At 41.2% G+C, this 26401-nt stretch overlaps 1 protein-coding gene across 2 annotated transcripts; it reads left to right on the top strand.

The window, feature by feature from the left end:
• The first annotated feature begins 998 nt into the window (after positions 1-998).
• Positions 999-25108, top strand: LOC108883636 (rap guanine nucleotide exchange factor 4). Of its 2 annotated transcripts, XM_018677005.2 has the most exons (30): positions 1003-1206; positions 5479-5621; positions 6752-6840; positions 7852-7998; positions 11605-11677; positions 12027-12082; positions 13399-13505; positions 13659-13780; positions 14304-14487; positions 14778-14862; positions 15635-15695; positions 16345-16421; positions 16944-17090; positions 17392-17486; positions 17631-17716; positions 17998-18076; positions 19087-19237; positions 19330-19418; positions 19525-19552; positions 19638-19713; positions 20337-20483; positions 20663-20760; positions 20876-21001; positions 22136-22314; positions 22464-22554; positions 22683-22733; positions 23316-23403; positions 23507-23571; positions 23675-23729; positions 23839-25108. In XM_018677005.2, exons 1-30 carry the CDS (start codon positions 1139-1141, stop codon positions 23964-23966), a joined length of 2991 nt encoding a protein of 996 aa, XP_018532521.1. In that variant the 5' UTR covers positions 1003-1138; the 3' UTR covers positions 23967-25108. The 2 variants fall into 2 exon arrangements, 1 of the variants encoding a protein (XP_018532521.1); XR_007813045.1 differs by lacking the exons at positions 17998-18076; positions 19525-19552; positions 19638-19713; ... (8 more) ...; positions 23675-23729; positions 23839-25108 and having other exon boundaries at positions 999-1206; positions 19121-19237.
• Positions 25109-26401: the final 1293 nt, after the last annotated feature.

Below are 26401 nucleotides of genomic sequence, written 5' to 3'. Positions count from 1 at the left end.
CAACAGAGGTTGCAGCATCCCTTTTGAAATTGAACTTTGACCCCAAATATACATTGCTGACCATATTTGAGGTCAAAGTTCATCCACCATCCTTTTTTACTGCAGACATTTTGTCTTGCCACAGCAGGAAAGGCTGATGTTACTAATAACATTGAGAGTGGCTCTGTTGTACTCAAGTCATTGAGCTGTGAATGTATGACAGTGAGTCAGCATATCAACACCATGATACTGAAGCAGCTAAATGGAATTCATCACTGATTTATAATTATTTGTACCTGTGATGATGATGACACATCAGAATGTCTTGTCTAAGATACAACAACAACACCACCTGAGCTCATCAGATGGTGTTTCAGGCTGACCAGGAGCACTTGGGTCACCTTTTCCCCACCCTCTCCTACCCATGTATGCTCCATCCATCCGTCCATCCACTTTTTTCCGCTTATCCGGGCTCAGGTCGCAGTGGCAGCAGGTTAAGCGAAGCAGTTCAGACGTCCCTCTCCCCGGCAATGTTTTTGTTTTCCGGCTTTTTCCTGAGGGGTATACCCAGGCCCGATGAGATATATCATCTCTCTAGTATATTCTGGGTCTGCCCCAGTGTCTCTGGTTTGGCTATACCTCCTGGATGCTTTCCATTTCAGGTCTGGCTGGTAGGAGACCTCCCCAGTACTGATCAATATGTTTAGAAAGCACCCATAGTGGCATCCTCAAAATACTGTCACATCAATACTGAAGTGTTGAAGTAAAAAACATGCTTTTATATGTGATTTTGTCACTTGCCTAACACATGGCTATTGCTGGACACAATAGGCCAACAGCATTATGTCAAATAGTAACAATGATATTTCTTAAAGGTACACTACAACGGACGTGTTATTATATTATTTCCTAATGAGTTGTCCAAAGTGAGTAACATGCATGTACTGCAGTGTTTGGTCTGCCGTTGACACAAGACTGACACAAGTCATCTGTATGCTTTGATGAAGCCAGCAGCAGCAGCAGCAGCAGCCGCCTGTAGTTGTGTGAGGCAGCTCAAGGCAGAGGGGCGGGGAGGGGGCGCAGTCGGAGCTCACATTCATTAACGACCACCGACAACCGGGAAGCCTTCCTCCGGTAGCATCACACACGACCGGGGAAGATGGTCGCGGTGCAGACGTCCCCCAATTCGTCTCCGTCCGCGGAGTGGATCTGCTGCCTGGATAAAAGGTGGGTGAATCCGCTCCACAATACACTTCCACGCCGCGCATCCACGCACGGCGACCCCCTCATTTCATTTCATTTCATTCATCCGCGTCAACGTGATTAATCGGAACCGGCGATCGCTGCGTGTGCAGTGTGTGTGTGTGTGTGTGTGTGTGTGTGTGTGTGTGCGCGCGCGTGCAAGAATAGCGAGATACGCCTTGTTTGTAGCATATATTATAGGTTACTGTCATTATCAGTGAATATATACCCTTCGTCCAGTGATGGTAAATGCTGCGGTGCATAACAATAAACACCCTCTTTTTTTAATTCCTGTTTTTGTATCTCCTTGGTCAGAAAGGCGTTGGTGGCTTCGAGGTTCACTGGGATGTCTCTGCACTGCATGGGCTGTGAGAGATGGCTGATTAGACGCACATGGTTAATGTCTGTCTGCTTAAATCAGATAGCTTTACATTTTAAAAACACTACTGGGTCGTATGTGTTCGTGATTTTACTGAAGATAAGAATTAGAGGCAGGTCATCCCATTGTTTTTTCCCCATTTGTGCCACAATGCTGCATGTGAGGCTGTATCTGTCTGACTGAACAGGTCAGAATATCTGAGCAGCCCATTTACATTATGTTTATTTACAACTCCTATCCTCATTTCAGAAGCTGTTCTAAGGTTTAACTAGTTTTTAGAAAACCTTTAAGTCCATATTGTTCCTGTCCAGTTGACATAAAGGTCATTTGCTGTCAGCATATTGTGTCAAAATACACAGTATCCAGGGGAGAGGGCTTAAATAAATAAACAAGGTGAAAGGGCATCTATGCACTGATTATTGTAGTCGAGTAGATGATACATCTTACACCTAAGAGAGAGAGAGAATAATAAAACAATGATATATAAGACATGCACCCCACAGCTCACACACCCACACCTCACTATGACACATCCTCACGTTACCATTGGCAACCTGAAGCTACCATCTTGTCCTCTCATCCTCACCTGTAATAAAATTTAGTGCATGATATGAATCTACAGAGTGCAGTTATATTTTCATATTTGATTAGTCTGCCATTTGTTTTCTCAATTAAGTGTGTAGCCTATAATATATCAGGAATGAGCTTCAGATTGCTTTTTTTATATCCAACAGCTCAAAACCCAAGGATATTTAATTTGCTATTATAAAAGACCTTTGGGCATTTTCTCTTTATGAATTAATTAAAATAAAAACTTTGGCTGATTCATTTTATGTTGGTTCACCAGTTGTTCAGTCTTCTAATTTCTTCAGGTGTAGTTAGTCTGATTTGTTCTTATTCTTACTCTGTAAAATATAATGTAAAATGATTGTGAGAGGGGTATGATCTGAAATGTTTTTTTAGGATGAAACAGATTCAAACAGATGGCTGTAGTGTTGTGGTTCCATCTTCCGATATCATCACATGAGATTGTGGATGTTTATATCGTGGTTCCGGTCTCGTTTTCAGAATGGTTACACCCCCAGTGTTTGTATGGGCAGGCTAGGTCAAAAGAGTAGATAGTGCAGGATCTTATTGTAGAGCACTGAGTGCTCCTCAGCTATGCACTTCTTATTCAATCAATATCCAGCAGTGTGTGTGTGTGTGTGTGTGTGTGTGTGTGTGTGTGTGTTTGGGAGCTTTCATCCACTGTAACTGTTGATGTGAACAAGTGAGGAGTGAGAGGTGGGGGCAGGAGAGGGGAGTAAGGCGAAAGAAAGACAGAGGTTAAGATACGACCGTCTCTAATATATCTGTCCGAAGACATTTATTGCCAGTGAGTGTGAAGCATGTGAGATAAGATCTGATTTGTTTTGTTCAGTGTAGCCCCAGGCAGGTAATAGACGGTCCAGTCAACACGCACAGCACCGACCCAGATGCCAGCTGAGGTTTGATGTCCCTTTACAGCTGGAAAATAGAAGCATTGCACAGCATTGTTGGCAGTTCACACATTTTCAAATAACACAGTAAACAGTAAGTCCAATTAGCATGAGAAAAAAATCCTCCAAGTTGAGCCTGTTGTCTCCCACATAGAATATGTAGTTTAATTTGCAAATATGTCAAAGCTGGATGAGCAAGTTGAAAACAAATTTTTAAATGAGTAAATTGTAGACTGAGCTGTCTATGGTGATTAATATTCAGTGTTTCTAACAGGATCTCAGGTTGTTAGTGGTGATACAGATGGGTGCTGAAAGAGCTGTGTGCATACAATTCAAGAGTAGTCTCTGCTACAGTAACGTATTCATCTGCCAACTCGGGAAATCTGTTTGCTTTGAGGCTGTCTGACATTTTGTATGGCTTCCACAAATCAACCTATGATTTATTTGTCTGGAAACACTGAATTTTTCCAGATGGATGTTTCCTAAAAACAATCTGCAGAACCTTCTGGTGTCTCTCAATTTTCTCCTCAGTGTGTCATGCTGGTCGATTTGTAAATCCTCTGTGTGTGTGTGTGTGTGTGTGTTTAGCCATAATTTGTGGTTGAAAGCTGAGATCTCTGCTGACATGGACAGTGGGGAGGGGGGAGGCTGAGGAAGGAGAAGTCAAGGAGGAGAGAACAGGGAGACAGAGGGAGGGAGAGTGAGATAAGGTGAAATAGCTCTCGGGTCACATTCGTCGCACACCAGCAGGTGAGGCAGATTCATCTGGACAGGCAGGGAGCGAGCAGGCACGGGACAACGAACGAAAAAGAACAGGACAACGCGGCTTTAACGGTTTCACTGCAGACGCATAGGTGAAGGGTGATGTTGGTATAACCCATTCAACTCCGCTGAGTTAACCTCCCTGTCTCTGCCTATTGCAGTGTGTGGGAGTCCACCTGTCTAAACCATTAAGCCAGCCTACACTGGAATATGATGCTCTGTTGGAGCACCGAGGGCCAATATGCAGACAGTAGGTGGATGATGGGAGGATGAGTCAGAGACCAAAAAAAAAAGAGAGAAAAAGACAGAGAGAGAAAGAAAAGACTTGTCTGTAATTGCCCTGAGCTCGTGGCAGATGTTGTGGGACCAGAAGATGTGTTGTGCAGTTCAGCCCTTTAGGCGTAGTCTGTGTTTATCTGGGAGAGCCATCCCAGCTGCTGAGGACAATCCACTGCTCGGGGACACAAATATATGTGTGTTAATCACTGTATGTACATGTGCGCGTGGGTAAAGATGGAGTCATCGCTGCCTATGAGCTTACAAAGCAGAAATAAAGGGATGATAATAGGACGATAGTATGTGAGGGGCGTGTTCGTCGTGGGACTTAATGGATGGAGGGAAACGTGGTTTGTGCCAGTAGCGGAGAGGAGAAAATAGGTGGCTCAGAAAAGAGGAGGCGTCGTTTGTTCTTTTCAATCCTGCCTCTCGTGTTCCTGAGAGGAACGGGCAAGCCTTGAGAGAGGAGAGGAGAAAAATGGATGGAGATTAGAGAAATGTTTAGTGGAGCCAGACAAAGAAGAGAGAGAGAGCTGGGAGCGAGGGAAAAGGAAGGAGCTGAAGGAGGAGAGGGGATAGACAAGCCTCCCCATTTGTGAGGGACGAAGCCCACGGTGCATTAGCTATTCTGTATGTACGCACACACACACACACACACGCACACACACACACACGTGCGAGGATGAGTCACTAGCAAAGGGAAAATAAGTGAATGAATGGGGCTAACTGCAGCGTGTGTTACTCTGAGACTTGGCTCTGTAGTTTTTCACCACCACATTGCAGAGCAGAATGTTTAAGCTCTCAGTTCAAACTTCTGTGTGTTCTCGTGTTTGTGCGCTCGTGTAGATGTCCAACAGTGACGTGGTTGTGTGTGTGTGTGTGTGTGTGTGTGTGTGTGTGTGTGCATGTATGTGCTCAGATTTAAGCGTATTAGAAATAGCAGCAGTACAAATGAGATCTTACATCAACACCCTGTGGGGGGTCTGAGCTGAGAGAGGTAACGCCTGCAGCTCTCCACTGTTATCGCTAAGACACCAGGCCGAACAATGAGGCAGCAGGCACGCACACACAGACTAAAACAACACTGCTGTCTTTTAACGTACAGGACAATGTCACTGATTTTTCATGTTGTAGTCCATTAACTGGTAATTGCAAATATTTAACATCACTGCTAACCACTTCCCAAAGCTCACTGTAGGTCTTTGATTGATTTCTTACCCTTCAGGCAGATGGAGACTTGCTTTAGATGGATAATCCATCATAGTGAGCAAGTTACATCATGCAGTTAATCATTTTGCAACATCGTTAATATGCTTATTTAACACCTAATGAAAGATCTAATGGAGGGTCTTCTCTGAACAGGCCCTCGGAACGCTCCGGAGAGGATGTGGACATTATTCTGACCAGACTGAGAGAGGTCAAAGCCTTTCAGAGGTTCCCGTCTCCGCTTCTTCTGCAGATCTGTGCCTGTGCCTTCTATGAATGCCTGGAGAAAGGCATCACGTGTACGTTCACACACATGCACACAAATGCACAAACATATGGATTATAAAATAATGCTCTTTTGCAGAGATTGGCTCTCTATAGTAAAGCACAGTAAAGCAAGATATACAGAATTCTACCATACGATTATACTCATACTGTGTGACAGTCACGCTGCAGAAGACCTTCACAGTCTTCTTAAGACTGTTTGAAGTCTGATGCATAGGAACGCAGAATGCTGTGATCATTTTAATTCACGTGTGCACACAAAGTATGCAAATGTGATTTTAGCACCATAGAATATCAGTGTTTTCACAGAGGACCACTGTCCTTAAGACATCTTTTAAGGGCTGCAGCTAATGATTATTTCATTATCCTGCAGTATGAGTTTTTTTTTTTTTTTTGATTAATAGTTTAATCTATAAATCATCAGAAAATGACTCATGACTCATGATAATTTCTCTGAATTTTCCAAAACAAAGAGATTCTCAGTGACACCCACTGAAGTATAAAAGAGAGAGAGGCAGCAAATACTCACATTCAAGAAGCAGGAGTCAGTAGATATCTTGAATTTTGCCTTGATAAATTAAATCAGTTATTTGATCATTGATTATTGTTAATTTGCTAATCTATATAATAATTAATTTACTAATAGTTTCAGCTTTAATCCTCTAAAAGTACTGTTTTTTTTATAGGCATTTCTTTGCCTTTCTATTAAGGATAGAAAATGAAAAGGTTTTTTTTAAATCATAATGCAGTTTCTACCATTCCTTACAAAATAGTTCTCAGTGCAACATCAGCGCACACGACATTAACACTCACATTTGGACCATCTGTAACTAAAAATTTTTATTTATTTATGTATTTTTCCCAATTTAATTGGGAAATAAATGCCCGAAAATATACACTTGGTCACTTCTACACATACATGTTCATGCCCCTGTCTGTATCACAGCCCACACGTATGAGTTGACATGACAGACTATCATGTCAACTTAGAGGAGAGCAAGTGTCAAAAAGCAACATTTTGGGTTTGAAACCCAGGAATGCTGATGTATGAGTTTTTATGAGTAAATCATTCTGGTAATATGAGTAATACATGTAGTCTATACTGTACCAAACTTATTTTAACATGTTGCTCTGCTGTTCGCAGTGTTTCGACAGGGAGACATAGGCACCAGCTGGTATGCTGTTCTCTCTGGTTCCCTGGATGTCAAAGTGTCAGAAACAGCCAACCACCAGGTAACATCAGGTCAAATCAGACCAGAGCCACACACGTAATAACATGCTCACTTTCCCTGCTGTGAGTCTGTTTTGTCCCTTTTCCCTGTAAATTATTTGAATCACGAATGAATGAATGAATGAATGAGTAATGAATTGAATCTTGAATCATAGACACCACTGATGCATTCAGTATTTTTTTTTATGGCTGCCATTTTCCCATTCCCTCTCGTGCTATTTCTATCATAACCACCAGTCAAGATCCAGGCTGCTCTACAAGTGCTCCTCATGTTAGAGAGCTGGTCCTGCACGAACTCTCTTCAATACTCACATTGTTCTACTACATTAGCTTGTGTCTCCCTGCTTAAATATGCCAGAGCAAAGCTGCCGTGGCACAGAAAACAAGTCCATTGAGAATTGTGCTACCCGCTACACTTTATACCCTTTATGCATGAGTGTGGAAATAGGGTTATACTGTACATACAGAGGAGAAGACTGACACGTGGGAGACGGGAGAGAGAGGATTTGTTCCTCAGTGAAAGGCAGAGATAAGGAGCCCCTCCATTGTGAAATGTCCTTTTCATGTATGTAGCCCTAAAGTGCCGTTGGTGGCCTAGTTTCTGTGGCTATATTTGAAATGTCAGTTTGGACAGCTGAAAAGGTTTCCATAGCATGCAGAGTATTTGTCTAAATCACTGGACAGCGTGGGTATGTGCATGTTGGTGTGTGTATGTGAATGTGTATTTACTTGTCTCCAGCCAGTCCAATTATATCCACCACCTAGAGATATTTTCCTTGCATGAGACTGTTTACTAGTCTCTCATATTTGAATTTATTTGAATTAATTACCATATATTAATCTGTCTGCTCTCCATGTCTGTCCATGCTCATAAAACCTTAGACATATTGCTTTTAATTACTGCTGTATAGTCTGTGTGTAGCGTCTCACTACACCATGACAAAACGGCACCATTAAAACTGACTATTACTCCTCTATGACAGTAGCAGCTAAAACAAATATGTTGTGTGCAGGATGCAGTCACTATCTGTACACTGGGGATCGGGACAGCGTTCGGGGAGTCCATCCTGGATAACACACCACGCCACGCTACCATTGTCAGCAGAGAGACCAGCGAGCTCCTCCGCATCGAACAGAGGGAGTTCAAGAGCCTCTGGGAGGTGAGAGACGGAGAGAGAGAGAGAGAGAGAGTGTTAAGAAGCTGTTTGTAGCTGTGGGGACGAGCTGGAACTTCATGATTCAGCATGAACTCTTGGTCTTGGTAGCGTACCAAAAGGTTTCCATTTGGGAAATAGCTTCCTTTTTGAGACTTATATTGTAATTGTGCCTTTAACCACAAGAGGGCTGTCTGCTGTAACAGTGCCTTTCGTTCCACCTGTTAGATACACACATCAGATGACACTCAAAAATAAGTCATTTAAAGTACAGAGACAGAGAGAGAGAGGAGATTGTATGATACATGCCTGCGTTTTTGTACGTAGCACTGGGTTTTTATTGTTTCCAGAGCCTCATGTGACTTAGAGCAGCAACAGTACAAGAGACAATGCACCAAGTGCTGCATATGTGTAATACTTTTTAGTGCAGGCAGTGAAATAGCAGAATCTAAATATGGTAATTGCAGATATTTATTTTCCCCTTGGTCTCCCAGGTATCTATGGATTGATATTTTTTTATTGTGTTGAAATGGTAACAAAAACAGGTTAGACAGTATCCTAAGACGATCTTAAGTGTCAATAAGCTGGTGTAGATAACTTCCTCTGTTTAAATAAATCTATTTATATTTTGGGTTGTCTTAGTAAAAAATGTTGTCAAACTCTCTTTTCATGACAGGTTACTACAGGACAGTACAGCACAGGCGTAATAAATAACATGAGCTTTGCGTTCAAGTAATTATTATTATTTACACCCATGCCTTTCCTGCTATGACAAGTCAAAAGAATCAGATTTTTCAAAGAAATGAAACCACATTTTCTGCTAAAATTAATTTCAAGAGGATGTGTCATAACTAGCGCCCACACTTTAGAAACGCCTTTCTTTTTTTTTTACACAGTAGGAAACTGGTGATTATTAATGAGATTAACTTTAAGTAGATTTTAATCAAATGAAAATGCAAAAACAATTCAGACAGACAGCACTCATCTCACCTTTTGTGCTTAAACATGTAAAGATCATACAGATCAGACATTGCAAACAGATGCTGTCTCATACAGAACTCCTGGTAGAATAAATAGGCACTCAGTTCCATGGCTTTGGCCAGGGCACTGGCACCGTCTTTGGGAGTTGGCACTGTAGTAACTGCCTCTCTGTGGGCCTCCTTGTTGAGGTTACCCTCTCCATTCACTGGGTCCTACTCTGAGAGGAGGTCTTGGCAAAGCAGTGGGTCAGTTTCCTGTGGCTTCACAGTCCGCCCCCAAAGACTTGTGTCTGCATTGTCTCTTATTTTACATTGTCAAATCCAAAAGGTTCTGTTTTGTTTTAGTCTAATACTAATACTGCTTTAGACTAACTGATTTAGTTTTTGTGTTAGTTTGTCACATGTGTTAGTTTGCTTTTATACTCATTGTAATAATATAATATAATATTTAAAAAGTCACCTCAAAGACCTTTATTAACTTAAGCACATCACCAATTTCAAAGCACATAATAAAAGTTTTAGTTCCATTTGTTATACATGTATTAAACATGTTACGAACTTGTTGATAATTATGGTAGCATAAGATGTGACAAACATAACAGTATTTTAAACAACATTTTTGTTATTGATCAAAAATTTGTATGACAGGTGGTTTTGTTTTCCTGTTTACAAACCCTCTCTGTCAGAGTACCCTAAAAATAAATACTGCTTTGACAGCTTCACTGCTCTCAGTGTCAGTACAAAACCTGTTTATCTATTCACTGTGATTTATGAACCAAATAATGACCCTCTTCAGTATTATTTTTACTAGATGGCGAGAAATTGGGTTAAGGGAGATGTGATATCTCAATTTTATGCCACAGGAAAAAATATAAAAATGAGATAAGACAATTATTGGTTATTAAAGCATGTGTGCTGTCTTATTATTGGGCTTGTAGTGTTTTGTTTGTCAACTAAGTGCACTCAGTCCCTCTCTCTGCCATCTATTTTAGGACAGTAGACATAAAGCAGAAAACATAGCCCGAGGTTGTCCTCTTTTGAATCTTATTCAGCTCATAGTAAAAGGATCTTTGTGTTTTATGTTTGTGTGTTTGTGTGCGTGAGTGCATTGGCTAATTTGTGTGCAATGCGCTTGTGTGTGGTGAGGACTAGAAAGCTACAAGATGAATGCAGTCATGTGTTTGATGAAAGGATGAAAGAAAAAAGCGCTGCTTCATAATTCTAACACCAAGTGAGAGTGAGATGAATAAACAGGGTGTAAATGTAAAACAGCTTGTTGTTCCTGACAGATATGTGTAAACATACAGTCGATCTATCAAGCCCCTCACAGTTGCATGATGCTGGACCATAGCTGTCATTGTGAGTCCTTCTTTCTCTTTCCTTATTTACTCCTCTTCCCCTTTCACTGAGCTCCACATTTCTCTTGCCCACTTCCTCTCCCCTTTATCAGCCATGTTGTGTCTTTTGCCAGCCTCCTTCCTTTCCTCGCTCCCTCCCTCTCCATCCTCACCATCACAACTCCTTTCTTCCCCTCCTCTGGCTGCTCTCTCTCCCTCCCTCTCCCCCTCTCCACTAGAGTAGCTCAGTCATACAGAGACCTGAGATCACCGTGGTAACCTGTGAGGAGGGAAAGTGGTTTGGTTTTTGGCTCGATCACAGTGAGAGAGGGGAGTTGGAGACAGAGAGAGACACTGAGGCGACTGTGTGAGAGGAAGAGAGAGAGAGAGAGAGAGAGAGAGAAAGAAAGGAAGAGAGCAGCTTGTTTTGAGCAGGATGCTACCCGGAGGCATGTGTATGAGTTGTAAAGGAGCAGAGGGCAGCTCTCAGGGGTTTCAATCCCTCCAGCATTAGGCAGCTGAGTGTGTTACCTCAGGTGAGTCTGACTGTACCTCTGTGTGGACTGTAGTGTGTATGTGGACAAAATAGTCTCTCACTGTCATTTTTCATGTTATTTGTTTTTTGTTGTTGAAATGAAATCCAAACTCCCAGAGATTGTTTTGTAATGTTTGGCTTTAATATTGGGATCCAGTTGATAATTTGATTGTCCTCATGGTTAAACAGAGAAGTGGTGTTTGTTTCTTTAGGTCAAACAGATGCTCTCAGTGTCTGGCTCTCTCTCTCACTCTGTGTGTGTGTGTGTATGTGTTCCTGGCAGCCCTCAGAAGGCACGGGTTGCTCGGTAATGACCTTGCAGAGGAGCAGTGGCACATTCAGGCTCATAATTACCTGCTGTGTGTATTTCAGTGTCTCTGCTATAGAAATGCAAACACAGTGTATTGTTTTTAACAGCTGTAAGAACAGCATCTGTACACGTTTAGCAGCTTAGGCTGTTCTCATTAACCCTGGTTTGAATGCTGCTGTGAGTGTGTGTGTGTGAGAGAGAGAGAGTTATATAATGTTAGTTGTTCTGCATGTAAATGATCTTGGTTGTACAAAGGGCTTTGTTTTGAGGGGCACTTGCAGTGTGTGTGTGTGTGTGTGTGTGTTTCAAAGTAACACTATTTCTGTGTGTGTTGAAATTAGTTTGATGTTTAATAGATGAGGCAATGTGATAAATGATGCATCATAATAGTAGAGGTGTTTTCAAGACTGATGCTAACTCTGATATGTGTGTGTGTGTTTTACCTTGTAGAAGTACCGTCAGAGCCTCGCTGGACTGTTGGCCCCTCCTTATGGAGCGATGGAGAGTGGATCCAACAATGACAGTGAGTACACACACACACACACACACCCACACCCCACACACACTAGAATGAAAGAAAAACTGTAAATGTTTCAGAAAAATCTCAGAAAAGCTAAGTATAATGCAGTTTAATAAGTATTATGACTTGAAAAGGAAGAAGGAGAACTTTATTTTGTTCTTTCTATTATTGTCATCCTAAAGTGTTCTAATTGTGCAGTAGAGCATGCCTCCTGCATGTTTTAGCATTTAGCATCGAAGCTACACAATGAATAGGTTGTGTTTTGATATGTTTCATGAATGTGAGGTATCTGCATCCTGTAGAAAATCTTCAAATCGACCACCCTGATGACAGTTTTTTTTCCCCCCCTCAGGACTCGCAGACAAAGACAACATAAACTCTGACTCTGCGAACAAAGCTCACAACAAGGTAAACACTCGCTCCAACTCACAGTTTGGACCTAAAGCTCTGTCTTGGATTTGTATAGGAAGTAAGAAAGGTTCTACATGGCAACTTGATCCTTTATATACACTCTGCCAACACATTTCAGAGAACTGTGCCCCATCTCCTCATGACACACAAAGCATGAAAATATCAGCCAATATACTGCGGCCAGGCAGACTCAGGTTGTCTTGGACTCCTCTATGCCTGTGTCAGAATATCTGTGTGGTCTTAGTCTCATGGAGCTGGCCAGTAGATGAGTAATTTTAATGTGTGCTGTAGTTAATATTTGATCTCAAAAGGTACTTGGTTCTTTCACTGAAGTAACAGAAACTGCATTCTGCGTAGTGAGATCCTGGTGAACCACACTAAAGTGTCATAAAATCGAGCACCGCTGCATACTTTCATGTTTGTGAATGAACCAGAATGCCAGAATGGATCTTAGAGATGTGTGTGTGTTCTGTGCAGAGACAAGTGATGACTCACAGCTGTGATCCTCTGTAGTTATGCTAATGCTAGCTAATGCATGCACATAGAAGAAAGATCCCATCTGCCCAATTAGCATGCCTTTCTTTGTTGTTTTCAACAGCAGTAGTGTGTTTGTGTGTATGTGTGTGTGTGCGCGCGCGTGTGTATACACATCTACCATTTTCCTCTCTGTCTGAGATGCAGGTGTGATCTGTATAGGATCTCTTTGCTTGTATGTGCTGTGTTTTGATGCAGTTTTACTTGTATGAGTGCTGCACTGCATGATACGAGGATTAACCCCAATCTGCAGTGCACTCATTCACAGACACCGCTTGCAGGGAAATCAAGGTTATTGATCAACATTATTAATTTTATTGTGGGGTTTACTGACATTTTCCCCACATTTTTCCCTAGAATTTGTTGTGAAACTTGATAATATTAACTTATTTGGGTACTTACTGTGCCATTACTCTACTCAGTCTACATTGTAAATATTTAACTGAGGTTTCCCCCAGGATCAACTGATAATGTGGCATTTTTGTTTTCTACTAAATGTTGGTTTTGGAATGGTTGGAGTAAGCAAAACTATTGCAAGGTGGAATGTGTGACTTCATCACTGAGGCCTGTGTGATACACTTCTCAATGTGTTGTCAATAATCTTGTACATTAAAGATGCATATGAAGCAACTACTACTGTGAATGTGATGTGGTGCGATTTGACATTCAGCGTACTGCCTCACAGATGTGAATCTGTGAATATTACCATCCCTAATTGCAAGTTTGCCTCTTGGATTACAATTAACACCAGTTCACTATGCCTCTCTGGTGTTCGGTAGATTCCTTCAGAGAAGCTGCAGAGAGCAGGGAAGGTTCTCCGCAACGCCATTCTGTCCAGAGCTCCACACATGATTCGAGACAGGAAGTACCACCTCAAGACATACAGGTAGGAACATGTGTGTATTTGTATGGATTTATTCTAACCATGCAGCGTCTTTGGACACATTTCTGGGTTGATCAAAATACACAGTCTGTTTTTAATGTCTCTGCATTTACTATTTTACTGTGAATTTACAATGTGTTTTTGTGTGTATTGCAGACAATGCTGTGTAGGGACAGAGCTGGTTGATTGGCTGGTGCTGCAGAGTGCATGTGTGCTCACACGGTCCCATGCTGTTGGGATGTGGCAGGCACTACTAGAGGAAGGGGTGCTAAACCATGGTAATTCAAATTTAAGCTGTCTCTCTATTGCTCTCTGATCATAAAGCACAGTGAGTTCACTTCCTTATATTATACACTGTAGTCATCATAACATACTGTAGTCAGTTCTCTAATCTCTATTGCAAAACAGCTGAGAAAGAGTTAATTTCTTCATGTTGTCCTTGATATATTGTCTGATGGATAAATTAGAATTCTGTGCAGCTGAGAGTATGAAATGGAAGCTAAACTTTAGAAACAAATGTTAGACTAAAGCACTGGTTGACTCTGAGTTAGAGTGTTTTGAATCTTAACATCAATAAGTTTTAAAGCATGAACATGAAATATAGTTAGATATATATAGATTTAGTCTTGATCTCAGATTCAAACACTTCAAAGATGATGTGTGATATGATTGATGCTTTGAGATAGGAAAACAACTCTGATAGCTAAAAAAAATAAAAATAAAATAACTCTCCATGTTTGTGTGTTGAGATGTTTTATACTTGTGTCTTTTGACCCGTGTGTGTGGTTGTTTGCTCTTCAGTGGACCAGGAGCTGGGTTTCCAGGACAAGTACCTGTTCTACCGTTTTCTTGATGACGAAGAGGAGGACACGCCGTTGCCTAGCGAGGAGGAGAAGAGGGAGAGTGAGGAAGAGCTGCCAGAGACCATCCTCTTCCTCGCTCAGATTGGCCCTGACGCACTGCTGCGCATGATCCTCAGGAAATCGTCAGTGGATTAATTATAGTTACATCACACTGGCAAAACATTACAGTTCACTGTGTGTGTGTGTATATATAGATATATATATATATATATCTATATATACACTATGTAACATACACTAATATCATGTGAAATAATGACCAAATCATTTGTAGTGACTACTTTCAAAACAACATTTTTTGAACATTAGGATGTATCATTAGTAATTCTGCTGTAGTGTGACAAGAGGTGGAGTGTGTGCCTGAAATCTTCATGCTGAGTTCACTCTGACTAACCCCTGTGTGTGTCTGTAGGCCTGGTCAGAGGACAGGGGATGACCTAGAGATCATCTATGATGAGCTGCTTCACATCAAGGCCTTAGCTCACCTCTCCAACACTGTGAGTCAGACGCTCCACTTCTCTTTTAAAGAGACAGTGCAGGTTTCCAAGACAGCTTTTGATACACCAGAACTACTTGCCATGGTATTTTTGTTTTTAAGACTAGTGGGAGAAGTTGCTGTCACTGTCAGCAATCCTCCAACCCGTGTAATGGGACACAGTTTTACACACACTCTGCACAAGCATTCACCATGTGGAGGAGATCTTAAATCTGTACCAGCCCCAGAGGTGTCTTTGTTTTTGTTTAAAGAGAATTTCTCTCTGAGAATAAATATTACATGCACAACTCCTGAATGTAGTCACGTTATTACAGTATTGTGAATTACATGAGGCACATTTCAGGAGTTACAAACAAAGGGCTTAAATGAAGTTCTTTAACTTTTTAACTACTATATGCAATTACTACTATACTACTTTCATTCAGTTTGAGAACATGCATAGAGCAAAACATAGTTCTGTCATTCCAAGATAGTTTACAATAAGTATACAATAAATAACTGAAGGTTATGTGTAAAATTCAGCAAGGTAATTTAAAGCTTTATTCACTGTAAACACTCAGTACAAGCAGACATAGTGATGCAAAGATACATCCTTGGAGGCAAAAAAAAATATTTAACTACTCCCCATGATGGACTGTAAGCACTCCCAAGGGCACTTTAAATAATCTGTAAAATCCCTGATCGAAGCATTTTCCTGTTCTCGCACATATTTTCTGCAGTGCAGCTAAATCCAATATGACTTTAGTTTTGAAACTGTGTATTCTGGTTTGCAGGTGAAGAGGGAACTGGCAAGCGTTGTGATCTTCGAGTCACACGCAAAAGCTGGAACCGTGTGTGAGTCTTCATTTTGTCCTAGAACGCATTTTTGTTTGTGTACACAGAGTGCAGCAGGGACAACTGCATTCCCCCAGCACTTCCCACGTACTCCATCCCCAAACATCTGCATATGAATTGATAGTGAAGTGCCACTGTTGCAGAAATATAAGAGTCGTGTTGATAGGACATTCCGGGCATTTCTTAGTACTGCCAAAGAAGGACACACGGAATGCTCCAAAGATGTGTTAACATTTTGACAAACTGGCACCAAAGCAGGACTGCTATTAGTTGTTAGCATTTCCTGTCTGCTTTGTACAGTGGATTAATATGTTGTAAGAACCTTAAAAACAAACATCCTAGAGATATAATGAGCATCTTTATTCTATGATTTCTAAGTGTGTTTATAGACATTTATTTGTGAAAGACTTTGGAGATAATGATATCCTGTCAGTCACACTGACTTTGTGTGTTTGTGTTTAGATTTGACAGAGTTATAACTCGAAGCACTATGAATTTTTAAATGACACACTTCTCACATCTCGCCCTTTGCAAATCTTCCACCCCCCCGGGGAGGCATGCCTCACAGTTTGAAAACCTCTGGTGTACTGAATGAGGGTGTTAGTCATGTATGTGGGAGTAATACATGTTTGTACTATTTATCTTCCAGTGTTCAACCAAGGAGAGGAGGGCACATCATGGTACATCATCCAGAAGGGCTCTGTCAATGTGGTTATCTATGGCAAGGTGTGTGAGCTTGAATGCATTTATTCATCTACATGCTTATGTTTTCTTTCTATGACACATGAGCATTGTTACAGTCTTCTGCTTCATTTGATGATATCTCATCTGTAAGTACTGGATTAAAGTGAGAAGCTCATCATGTCTGTGTGGAGCAGGCCAGCTGCATGTGCCCTGTGAGGCTGGGAAACACCAGCAGTGGAGTTTGGCAAACTCTGCTCAGCTCACTGTGACTCATCACTATGATTACAAGGCTTAAGGAATTGTACGCATACACACCATGCAACTGCTGTACAGGCGCATGTACTGTACATGCACATGTGTGTCCACACATATTTTATGTACATAAATGCACTCTGCACGCACAGTCAGTCACACATAATTCATCCCAATCCTGACTGCTCCTGCTCCTTTCTAATTCTCCCTCAGGGTTGAAGATGACGAGTAAACTGTTTTTGTGTATGTGCTTGTCTGTATCTCGGCATGTTTTTGTCCATGTGTGCAATCATGCGTGCCTCTGTGTCTTAGGGTGTGGTGTGTACGCTCCATGAGGGAGATGACTTTGGGAAGTTGGCCCTGGTTACAGATTCACCCCGTGCTGCCTCCATAGTCCTGAGAGAGGACAACTGCCACTTCCTTCGTGTTGACAAGGAAGACTTCAACAGGATACTCAGGGTAGGCAGACAAAAACTGGACATTTATCCGATCAGTCTGATCAGATACAAGTGCAGTCACATTGTCATTAAATAAATAGTTATTAGCAATGCATATTCATAAAGTCACTGCCAAGTCAACAGTCTTTAATCTACAAGTCAAAAGTGAGAGGCACTCCATTGAACACCATCTGAAGGAAAAGAAAAACACATATAGATCTATTCAGTCTGGCTCTCTGAAGCATTACACTGATGTTTGTCTCCCTCCTCTGGCATATGAGTTGTATTACATTTTAAACATAATGTCTTCTTCCTCAAAACAGGATGTGGAAGCCAACACAGTGCGTTTGAAAGAGCATGAACAAGCTGTGCTGGTGTTAGAAAAGAGTCCTCGAGCCTCCACCCTGGGAAGCATCAAGTACGTGTGTGTGTTGGGTGCACATATCCACACATAGCACCAACAAATGTACATACAAGCAAACCTGCGAATGCTAATCTCTCTCATGTGAAAGCGGACATTTAAAAAAAAAACACAACATTTTGCATCCTTTCATCTTTTAAGGTACACTGTGATATCAGGAACGCCGGAGAAGATTCTTGAGCACTTCCTGGAGACCATGAGGATGGACATACATCACAGTGAACCAGGTAGCTAGGGAAAATTTAGAGTTTAGATTATCTTTACACTTAACTCAGTTCCTTAATTAAACCCTAAAACACTGATGCAGCAGTTTAACACACCAGAGACAGTAGAGATATGATATCAAATGCATTATAATGCAAGAAGGAAGGATAGGTGGGTTAATGATGATTTTCATTTTCACAACCTTTTGAGCCTCTTGATTCTATTGCACTTTATTTCCTCTCTTTCCCCTCTGACTCTCTTCCCTCTTTCCCTTTCTCTTTCTATTTTTCTTCTCATCTGTTAGACCCAGCAGTGGATGATTTTGTCCTCATGCATTGTGTCTTCATGCCCAACAGCCAGCTGTGCCCTCTACTCATGGCACAATATCCTTTCTGCCTTTACTCTTCTCTTGCTCTCTCTGCCTTGGTATATGGTACTACTACTTCTTTTTTTTTTATTCATACTTTCTGTGATACTTATCAGGTACACTTAGGTAAATGTATAATAATAGCCAGCATGTTATTAAAACGTGTTTGGGTTGAAGTGCCTGCTTGATTCTTATTGAGTTTCTTTGAGGTGCTCCTTGGATGGGAGACATCAAAATCCAGGGAAAACTCCAAGACTCTCTCTTTTTACAACAACAAAGATGCCTTTATGATAATGGCCTGGCCTTAGAGTTTTCTTGGATTTTGAAGCTGGTATGTTATGTTGACAACATGTCCATTGTTTGCTGCAAACTATAACAGTGCTACTGACAACATCTTGGACTGTGCAGCTTACAGTTCTGCTTATGGAAGCGCTGAAGCAGCAGTTGACCATCCAGCACTAATGAACTGCTGACTGACTGCTCACCTCTTCACACCACAGTAACAAGTTGTAATCCCAGCTGACAAGGTCTTTTCTTATTGTCTCAGTCATTGTAATGCAAGTGTTCAGCTACTTTTGTTTTACAGCTGCTGCACTGATGATAACACATAATAAACAGTACCCTTATTTGGTTTCTGTAGAAGGGTACAGTAAAGAGCATTAATTATGGCTTCCAGTAGATTCTCCACAAGTTCTATATTCAGTAAGGCATTTAGTTCAGGTCATGTTGTCAGTTGGATAAGCTGGGGGAACTACCTTGCAAATAAAAAATGTTCTTGAATTGTGCTGACATAAGTTCATACAACACCATCTCCGCTTCTGTTCGAGAACCTAAGACTTTAATTTAAACTGAATAAAAATATGGATTTGGCTGTTGTGACGATTCGTTGAGATTCATACTGTGTTCGTAAGATTTTGAGCCCCAGATCAGCAGCTGACAGATTGGATATCACTGTCTGTCTTTGTGATTACTGTGTCAAAAACAAAAGATCTATGTCCTTGTATTTATCTTTAACCTCGTTTGCACCTACCATGCGGCATCCCCGCCCGGCTCTGAGCAGGAGAGGTTGGAGTATGCGCTCAACAGTAAGAGGAGGGCCCTCATTCTGGCCCTGCGCTGGGCTAACACACACACGTACCTGCTACAGGAGGAGCCTGCTGCAATCTCTTTCCTGGAGGTAAACATGAGCAAACTTTCAAATGCAGTAAATTACTTCCACAGACCCTGTGCATTGTCTGAGCATGGTTCTTCCTCTCTGTCTCCTTCCAGGAGTTGTATGGAAGTTTATCAAATGACTCTCGGATGTTGAGAGCTCTGAAGGACTTGGTTCCTGACCTGGAGAAAATTGTCAAATTACAGTATGTTTCTCAGCTGCACATTAAACTTTCCCCTTTTTTTGTCCTGACCCCAGTCAAATTTATTTATTGCATAATGTTTTCTTTTTACACTTTATTCTCTTTATAGTTCAGAAGAAGCCAAATCATCAAAAAAGGTGTGTCCAGACCTCTGTTGTTATAAAATGTTAGCTGTGTCATAGTGATGTGGATACTAACATGTTGCCCCATGTAATTCAACAGAAAACCCTAATACGACAGTTCAGCAATGGAGAGGAGAGGCTGCAAAAGAAACAGCCCATTAGGAATCAGGATGACAGTAAGTTACTGAGTGTGTTTGTGCTGCTAGTAACAGGTTCAACTTCCTATTCATATATTTGACAAATTCTGTTCTATTCTATTATGGTAATCCCCTGACCTTTTACTGCAGGGCCACCATAACACCAAAACCAAATTGATATTTTTACAACATAAAACCACAAAAACGTAGATTGCCATGACATTTGCTGAGTAAATGTATGTAAAAGTTCAAATTCAGCAAGACACCTGTGAAGATATGATCTTCCTGCCATCCATGTGCATGTGCAGCAGCTGACCAGACACAGCATGAGAAAGACAGTAACACTCACACATTATGGCGCTCAGAGCTGGAAGCGAGAGAAACCTTTTTGGTGTAAACATTGGATGAGCAGCTTGGATTGCAAGGAATAGGCCCCCATATTTGGGTTCATAAATCCATGACTAAGAAAAGCAAAATCTTCAGTATGATGGTCATTGTGTCCATCACATCACATTCTGAAGTGATTCTAGTAGGGCTTTAGGCATTTAGTCTTGTTTTATTTGTTCTGAACAAATGCACCTTCATCTTTGACATTTTAATCATTAGAAACTAGAGGTAGTCACACACCATATCACTGTATTTATTTTCCAATGTGTGTCCAGTCTTATTGAAGGTGTACTGCAGTGATCACACGTACACAACTATCCGGGTTGCTGTGGCTGCAACGGGAAGAGAAGTGACCAGCGCTGTGGCCGACAAACTCGGCACCACTGACGAGCTCCTGTTGGTCCACCTCAGCTCTGCAAGTGGTAAGAAGTTGTTCTAGATGGGAAAGAGACATTACCTACAGACAGACTCTCTTCATTTAAGTGGCTTCTTGTAGATGAATATATCTTAAATGACTGATGACTATTGTTCCCAGTGTCTTCAAGTTAATGCTGGGACATATCTGGTTGGTACAGCTCAACTATCCCCCTTTGTGTTACAGAAAAACAATTGTTGAAGCCTAATGACGTGTCAGTGTTTTCTACTTTGAGCATCAATGGGCGATTATTTGCCTGTCCTCGAGACCAGCTCAACAGTCTGGTAAGAGACGAAGGTTTCCTCTGTTTACTTGGAATATGCTTTTATTAAACTGGACATAGATCCCACAAATCAAAAACAAGCAACTGATAGTAGCATCTGTCTTTGCATGTCTCAGACTCCTCTTCCAGACCAGGAGGGCCCCTCTGCAGGCTCCATGTCCACTTTTGAGCTGATGAGTTCTAAGGACCTGGCCTACCAGATGACCATGTTTGACTGGGAGCTCTTCAGCTGTGTACATGAGGTATCGCACATGGCCAGACACACACTAAAAACAACCTCAGGCCAGCAGTGGCAGACTACCATCTGTTACAAGTGTGTACAGTGTTGTGAAGAGTCTTATTTTACATTTTGAAATAAAAACAGTCACAGTCAGATAATGATGTTGGACAATACCAGTGACTCAAAGAATTGAGGAGCACAGGAAGAAAAACAAGGTGTCATGTCATTTTAAACTAGTTGGCTACTTCCTCATGTTCAATGGAAAATTAATTAGTAAAACAATGACTCAGAAAATGTCTTTAAAACAGTCACTGCAGGCTCTGGATGGGCATGAAACTCATTTGTGCGCAGTGGTGGAAAGTGACTAAGTACATTAACTTAAGTACTGTATTTCAGTAGAACTTTGTGGTACTTGTACTTTACTCAAGTATTTCCAGTTTATACTACTTTATACTTCCATTTCACTGCATTTCAGAGGGAAATATTGTACTTTCTCCCCTGCTATATTTATTTGACAACTTTAGTTCCTAGTTACTTTAAAGATGGAGATTTTACAGAATGGATATATAATGAGCTTTTTAAATGATCCATTATTTCACCAAAAGTCAAAGATCAGAGAAAATGTCTGAAAACTGAAAATAGATTTGTGAATCAGAATTTATTTTTTTCTTCTTTCCTCTCCCATTAATCATCTCAGATTTATCTGATGTCCCCGTTTATAAAACTGTATATGAAATAGTTTCCACCTCCAGCAGGGGTTTCCACTTACATGCCGGGAGATTATCTAGCTGTTGTGAGGCCTGTAGTTACATCCAACTATCAAGAGCAAGAGAGAAGTAAAGGCCTGCTGTCTTCTTAGAATCTTGTAAAGCTCACTTGACTCACTAGAATGTCACTAGAAAAAATACTTTGTAAATTATACTAATTTATAATGTGTTATTTCCACCATTTACTCTTTATATATATCCTTATATATTTTGGTCTCCATCATGCATCATAAATAGAGGAGGAGCAACCTCCTCTGCCTCTGTGGACTAGCCTCCTCTAGACCCTGCAGGACTAATGCTTGATAGATGCAGGGTGGCAGGACCTGTCCACTGGATTAACTTGAAACTCGCTTCTCCTAATTTATCCCCCTCCTCCCTGCTTTCTCCAGCACGAGCTGCTCTACCACACGTTTGGCCGGCAGAGCTTCAGAAGAACCACAGCTAATTTGGACTTGTTCCTGCGGAGGTTCAACCAGGTTCAGCTGTGGGTCGTCACCGAAGTCTGCCTCTGCGGACAGCTCAGCAAGAGAGTCCAGCTCCTAAAGAAGTTCATCAAGATAGCTGCACAGTAAGTAGGACCTGTGGCTGACACGCTTATTATGCACGTTGATTTGTACACATGTACTCAAGATGAAAAGTTTCTTAACATACAGCAAGAAAGAAAGGGTGATTTCAGATTATTCAGTTTGTTTCTTGCTTGTGTTTATTTGTCTGTAGCTGTCGAGAGTTTAAAAACCTGAATTCGTTCTTTGCCATCATTATGGGGATGAGCAACCCCGCTGTCAGCAGACTGAGCCAAACGTGGGAGGTAAACATCCTCTTCTAAAAACCAATTAAACTGTGTCTATATCTTCAGCAAACCTTGTTTGTATTCTCCTGTTGCTTAAGCACTACATTCATGTTTCCTGTCACTGAGTTCCTATCTGTTTTTGGCAGAAACTCCCCACAAAGTTTAAGAAGTTCTATGCTGAGTTTGAGAGCATGATGGTGAGATGGATTTCAAAGTCTTTTAAAACACATTTAAAGTAGCTTTTGATTATATCTTTGATGTATCTGGCCATGCAGACAACGTTAGAAGATATTCATCTGAGATTTGTGCTGCCACCTCAGAGTAACAGGGATACTGTTTTTAAAAAGATTTTTCATTTTTCAATACTCTCCAGTTCCATTCACCACCTTTGTATTGGGTTGCCTCTATTACGCCCCCAACACTACCTATCACACACACACACACACACACACACACACACACACACTGCAGGAGACAGCAACAAACTAGCCTGTCTACCTGGTGCTGCTAATGCACACTCTATCAGGACTGTAACTACAACTGTAAATAAAACTAAATACAACAAATACAATTTTCATTGTTTAACCACAGTGACAATGAAGCCTCTTATTTCTTATGGGTTGGCGGCAGAAATCTCAGATGCACCTTAAATCCTGGTTGAATAAAAGCACAACTAATAACTAACTGATATCAGTAGTGCTTGGTGTTTTCGTTATCGGGGTGATCCAACCTTTAAATGTATGAGTAGGTACTGACTCTAATAATTTGTATGGCGACAGGACCCATCCAGAAACCACCGGTCCTACCGACTCACTGTTACCAAACTGGAACCACCAATCATCCCCTTCATGCCCCTCCTCCTCAAAGGTATGACTCACTGTGGAGAGTATTGATACCAGTCATTGCATCACATAGGAATTAATAATGGGATGAACATGGCTACTATTAAATTTAATTAATTTCTTTACAGATATGACATTCACACATGAGGGCAACAAGACATTTATTGACAACATGGTCAATTTTGAGAAAATGGTGAGTTTCTGTGCACGATGAAATGTCTAGCTTAAGTTTAGCTGCTCTCAACGGTGTTCCTGTCTCCTGGTTGACTAATACCTTAATTTCTTTATTTCGTCAGCGTATTATAGCCAACACGATTCGGCAAGTGAGGCATTGTAGAAGCCAACCTTTCAGTAAGTGATTTATCAATGCACCTTCATTACATTTGTCTGCAGGCTTTGTAAACAATCTGGCTAATAATGTTTCTTCTCCTCATCCTGTTCTTTCTCTTTCTCTTTTAAGATCCCGACATATGCCAACCGAACAAAAATCAAGCAGAGGTACGGGGTTATGTCAGGAAGCTCTGTGTGATTGACAACCAGAGGGCGCTGACACAGCTCTCCTACAGGCTGGAGCCTCGGCGGACATGAGCTCCGAATCTTCCACCGCCATCGCCTTCTCTGTGACGTTAGCATAAAACAAAAACACACACATAACCTGGATAAAACAACTCAACACAACTTGGACGTTTAGTAGCAAATCACAACAGTCAGTGACTTAAGCACTATTGTGGACTTTTATGGATCAAGGACTTATACTGTGCCATTAAAAGCCTCTTCTTACTGGACAAACAAACTGTTCAGCTGCTCTCTTGTCGCTGTGTCTCAGCCCCCCCCCCCAGACTGAGGGTTTATACCATACTAGCTGTTACTGTTTGGGACCTGTTAGATAGAACTGTAATGTATAGAACTTGAATCAATATCCTGCATGACTGAACTTCATAGGCTTTGCGTTCTATACAGTGGATTTCTATCTGAGTGTCCTGTAATGTTGTGCTACCCCAGATAAGCCCTAGTACAATATATTACTGTACATGCCTGTAAAGCAAACCTTACTCATAGACAGAAAACTCCACAAACTGTAGTGACATCTAGACTCCACATTTCCCCTGTTATATATACAGATGAATATGAAATCTGAAAGTACTTATTTACTTCATAATCTACATGAGTATGTCAGAGTCTTTGAGAATCCTTAGGATTTGATGTCCTTTAGGTGAATATCAGTGTCCCTTAACCAGACAGACACTTTCAAAACTACTTAACAGAGTATTAGTTGGAGCCCTAATGGTATTGCAAACAGTGTTCAAATTTGTCACCATACTATAGCCTTTTATTTTTGCACCGGAGGAGAACTCCTGAAGAATATAAATCAATCTAGACGATGAAGTTGCTCGCTCAGATCTTTTCTGAGGTCAGCTGTATAACCAAACTGTACTCCTTTGATATTGGAGCGCTGATTGTGGATATGGAGTCTAAAAACAACTTATACTTTGAGGGGAATTCTTGTCATCTTCCCAGCTGTGTTCAGTCCGTGTAATTTTATTTTTGTATATGTGGGTGTAGATTTTGAGTGTGTTCTTGACAAGTGTCATTCATTTTTCCTTTGATCTCAGGAGCTTTTGACGTGATGGTGTGTGTCGAGAACTGCCGTGAGGCTGCCTTCCCCCAGAGCAGCCTGTAACTGTACTGTATGTGTAGTCTGCCTTGTAAATAAAAAATAGCTAATTTAACAGTGCTATTGCTCTGATTGAAGGAAAAAGTTAAATTTCCATTATTATTATTGTTTCCTGAACTGAAGGAAGAGACAGAACATGTTTGGCTTGTCTAATACATGCCTTTAATACACACAGTAAAGACTGGCTTCTGTGTAAAGGGGCACTTATTTTACATGGTGCACAGCTTTGGAGTTAGATGAGTCAAGGCTAATTAATTTTTTTACGGGAAGCCTATGTTACAAAGAGTGGTTGTGGAGTTCGAAAGGGAGGGAGGGTCTAAATCAGGTTGAATTGTGGCAAGTGTAGGAGGATCCAGGGGGTTTTCCAGCTTCACTCACACTAGGGACAAAAGTTTAGATATCTCTGCACCTCTGCTGCATCATGACTAAATCACTGAAGTTCTCTTTTAAAGAGTTAACAAACCTGGATGTTGTCATCTCTATGTATGTTTTTCCGTAAATGGAACACTTTTGCTTTGCAACATGAGGATTAGAAGTGGGCGATACACAAGTATTTTCTCAGTGGTCCACTACATCTGATTGAAGTACGCTGTAACAACACAGACTTCTGTGCTCCCCAGATGATCTCCGTCCTTTAAGGTCACTACATGATCTTTGCCCCTGCGCCACATGTGGATCAAATTATCAGCTTTGTGCAAAAGAAAGCAAATAATCAGATTACATAGAAATGTGCTGTGGATATTCATGGTTGTCAGAGGAGGAAACCCTTTTAAATCTGGATGTTGAGAATAAACCTCTTCATCTTCTCTGGCATCACATTTAGGCTAAACCGTCCGCTTGCAGACAAGATGTTGTATTTTGTAACTGGCTGATTTCTGAGCACGTTCATGCCCTCCAGAGGAAGAACCCCTGTGAATTTGGCAATCTCTTCGGTAGTGCCATCCTTTTAAATGAATTGTGTTTCAAGCAGCAGTATTTAATATCAAAGTAGAGTATCAAAATCATCTGAATGTTGCTTACTCCATCCAACACTTTTGTTCACTGAGGTGTAATAACTCATTCACTGCTAGCCAGCTTCCAGCCTTTTAGTCATGCTTTATTTATCCAGTGAATCACTACGAAGTCTACTTTTGCACTTGATTCCTGTCAACAACAGAATCGTCCTAATTTCCCCGAGCTGATCTCACCTGTCCCTGCAGAGTGATATCAGCACGGCTGTCCTGCTTGATGATGTCACCGGGTCATTCCTGTCGAGTTGAGTAACACACTGTCCCTGCCCGGCTTCTCTGGTGAGTGTGTGCGTGTTTTTAGCAGCCGAGTGTGTGAGAGATGGATTTAGCTATCTGTG

This window comes from Lates calcarifer, linkage group LG4 (assembly GCF_001640805.2).
Source record: "Lates calcarifer isolate ASB-BC8 linkage group LG4, TLL_Latcal_v3, whole genome shotgun sequence".
Lineage (NCBI taxonomy): Eukaryota > Metazoa > Chordata > Actinopteri > Centropomidae > Lates > Lates calcarifer.
The sequence above is the reverse complement of the archived record's forward strand: the minus strand, read 5'-3'. Positions and strand labels throughout refer to the sequence as shown.